Raw genomic sequence first — 3,667 nt, forward strand, 5'->3', positions numbered from 1 at the left:
TATTAACTGTGTGCCCCAGAGGACTTGACAGTGCCTTGAATGGACAGGTTGGATGAACCCTAGAAGTTCTAGGATTGGTTATACACAGAAATACAAAGAGGTCTTCATGACCCTTGACCCATTCATCAGCACAGCCTACATGGAGCTCAGCTGCCTAACATCTGAGGACTGTGTGTTCTATTTCTGTGGAAGACAAAGTGAGACAACCCACATCCTGAGTTTGTCAGAAAACCCGAGGAAACAGCAAGCTCCCATGGGTCTAACATAACAGGGAAACTTAGGTTAAGGACTAGTTTAAAATTTGTGGTAAAATCATCGAGGAAAAGAACAAAAATACTTTGAATTCTTTATCGATCAATTGGTATTTTTTCTCCTCATTCTTCACAAAATGTTCAGCTTGTAGTGTTCCCAGTTAAAGATTACTTGTACATCCCCTCTTGATGTTGATATAAACATGTGTTTCTAACATAATTTAGTAAATGTTTTTGGAAGTAATATGTTTACATATTAACTGTAATCTAAGTCACATGATATGACAGAGATGACTTTTTAATTTCTATGTAAATGAAATCCTGGGTAAAATTTCTTTTTTGCAAAATGAGGAAAAGTTTCAGACATTCACCCTATTCCCTGGCCTTGAATTTTTAGCATTCTTGACTTTTAATACTATTCCCAGGGGTCAAACTCTTGTCAGAGTAGATAATATGCCTAATTATCAACTTGAATCATAATGAGAAATACGACACATCAGTTTGGGCTGTGGGGAATGTATTGGTTATCTTAATTGACATGAGAAGTTCAACTTTAACTGAAAAACATCATTTCCTGTGCTTGAGGACCTACAACTTGTAAGTTTTGAGAAACGCCAATGACAAGAGTGTGTGCAGATATTCATTCTCTGTCTTTCCTCTTGCTTAAGATGTGACTAGCTTCTCATGTTACTACCATTAATTCCCCTAAGTTCATGGTACATAAAGGAATTGTATGATAGATACATGAAATTTCTTTTTTGCATCCATATTTTGTCCTCGAAACAGGAATGAAACCACAATGCAGAACCTCTACCTGTACTGACACTTAATTGTGTCCCACACTCCACATGTTACATATTTGCATCTAACATTGGAATTTAGAAGGGCAATATCTCTTGTTTCAACTGTGGAAGTGTCACCTAAACCGTAAATGTTCTGAGGAAATCACATATGATAAAAGTGACCAGGAATCAGAACTGGAGGCTGTAAATCAGATATGGTTTTCAATGAAAATTGCTCACCAGCCTGGGTCTAATTTGTATTCACAAAGATTCACACAAAATCCTAGTATAACTTAATTTTCTAAACCAAAATTTCCTAATATCACTGTCCCTCCTCAGTTTCCATTCCTGTGCAGAATTATGTGGATTGACCTGCAGTCTATTATGCCTTGCTTATGCTGCTAAAGAGTTAACCAAACTCTGACCTCTGATGCTGATATCGCACAACTCACCTGGTTTATCTAAATTCTGGAAACTAGAGCACATGTTGGTGAACAAATAAATTAACAGATAAAAACCTTTCCCTCAATTGTCCTGTCGGCATATCAGTCACCAATAAATCCATAAAGGCTGTACACAAAGCAACCTGGTGTTATCAACAATGCGTTGTGCTGAGAGAGACGTCAGGCAGAAGTTTGTTCTTAATGCCTATTTCCATGACATCCAGAGAATGAGAAACAAGTTTAGTGACTCTAGGTTAGATCAGGAAGGGTAACATCCTGGGATGGGCCATAAACAGATTGAGTAGAAAGATCAAGGGTAGTGGTGTTGATAGTGAAACCATTCTTCTGTGATTCCTGAGCTGGTACACATAGGACATGTAGAAGTCAAATGCTGAACTATACACTGGAGTTCAGCTCATCAGTCACTTCCTGTTTCTAATGAATAAAGAAGTAGATATGCTAGGGATGGAGACATGAAATAGGCAAAAATGCAATAATTTCATACTCCTAGATACAGATACATGTAAGTCTGGAAGTGGGCTCTCCAGTTTCCTAAATGAACAATGGATTGGTCATGCCACATAATCTCAATACAAAAAGAGAGTTCCCAACCTCAGAAGTCAGCTACACACAGTGCTGGAGTTTACGCAGGTATTGCCAAGTGCATCAGGGCTGAAGTCAACATAGTGAAAGAAATTAGCTCCAGAGCATGTAGGAGAGCAATGCCCAAAGGCCTCTATAACACATGACATGAAAAACTTGATTGAAATTAACCATCAAATGCATCATTTGTTCATGAATACTAAATGAATAAGATGATAATTATTATGTATCACAAAAAACCCAAATTAAGATGATACAAAAATCTCCTACAATTGTCTTTATTGCCAGACTTCCCCAGCGATTTACAAACATACTCTGGCATGCTAACCTTCAGTGCCATCTACAGAACGTGTTATGTACCAGGAAGTTATGCAAATAAGGCCACTCTCTTCTTATGAAAACCAGTCCAAAATGGACCCTGAATCTCAGATAAAGGAGACTAGCCCTGCATTCTCAGTTCTTCACATTAAGTTATCAGAACTGAACACCGTACACAACATGGATTTGGAGTTGATTTTTGTTTTCCTTGTTGCTCTTTTAAAAGGTAATATATGGTCAAGAGATAGTGAATCTGTGAGTGAATATGATCTCCATGCTGATTGTGTAGCAAATTATTGACAGGATTCATTGCATTTGCAGCTGTCCAGTGCAAGGATCACCTAGTGTATTCTGGGGGTCATCTGGTACAGCCTGGGGCATCCCTGAAACTCTCCTGTGTAGCTTCTGGATTCAGTTTTACTAGAGATTGGGTGAAATGGGTCTGCCAGGCTCCTGAGAAGGGGCTGGAGAGGGTTGCAGACATTAATGGAGACAACAGTGCCACAAGGTATGTGCCTTCCGTGAAGGGCCAATTCTACATCTCCAGAGACAATGCCAAGAATACTCTGTACCTGAAAATGAACAATCTAAAGTATAAGGACACAGCCACCTTTTACTGGGCTAGCTACACAATAATGAGACTTAAGTGTGAACCCAGACATAAACCTCACCCTGAGGCCATTCATGGCCACCAGGGGGAACACAGCACAAACAGACCACATACTGTCTAGGAGAAGATGTGATCTTCTCAGTTGTCTGGGATTCGCATTTTCTTTTCTTTTCTTTTTTTTAATTTTAAATAGCTTGTTTTACATGTAAATCCCAGTTCCCTCTCCCTCCCCTCCTCCTGCACTCAACCCAACCCCCCCATCCTTCCATCCTATTGCCAATTCATTCATTTCATTCAGGGTAGAGTCCAGGCACATCCCTAAGAGTCCAGGCAGAGAGAGCAACCCACTTTTTGTTATGGACACACGATGTCTGTTAGTATTCGAGGGATAAACACTGATCCACTGATTCCATAGGCAGCCCAGGCCTCCTCATTGACTCTCACATTCAGGGGTTCTGGATCGGTCCCATGCTAGCCTCCCAGATGTCAGTCTGGGGTCCAAGTGCTCTCCCCTCTTTGGATCAGCTGTCTCTGCTGGTTTTTCCAGCCCATTCTTTGCCAATTTCTTCTTCGCTCCTCTATCTCTGTCGCTGGGATCCATGGGTTCTGTTCAGTATTTAACTGTGGGTGTTTGCCTCTGCTTCCATCAGTCACTGGATG

At 40.3% G+C, this 3,667-nt stretch overlaps 1 gene segment (V, D, J or C); it reads left to right on the plus strand.

Annotated features, from left to right (window-relative positions):
* Positions 1-2,577: 2,577 nt before the first annotated feature.
* Positions 2,578-3,128, plus strand: LOC101838300. The segment is given in 2 exon segments: positions 2,578-2,623; positions 2,719-3,128. Coding segments are annotated over 2 exon segments (456 nt in total).
* The last annotated feature ends 539 nt before the right edge of the window (positions 3,129-3,667 follow it).

The sequence above is a fragment of the Mesocricetus auratus genome, unplaced genomic scaffold (assembly GCF_017639785.1).
Source record: "Mesocricetus auratus isolate SY011 unplaced genomic scaffold, BCM_Maur_2.0 Super-Scaffold_15014, whole genome shotgun sequence".
Classification (NCBI taxonomy): domain Eukaryota; kingdom Metazoa; phylum Chordata; class Mammalia; order Rodentia; family Cricetidae; genus Mesocricetus; species Mesocricetus auratus.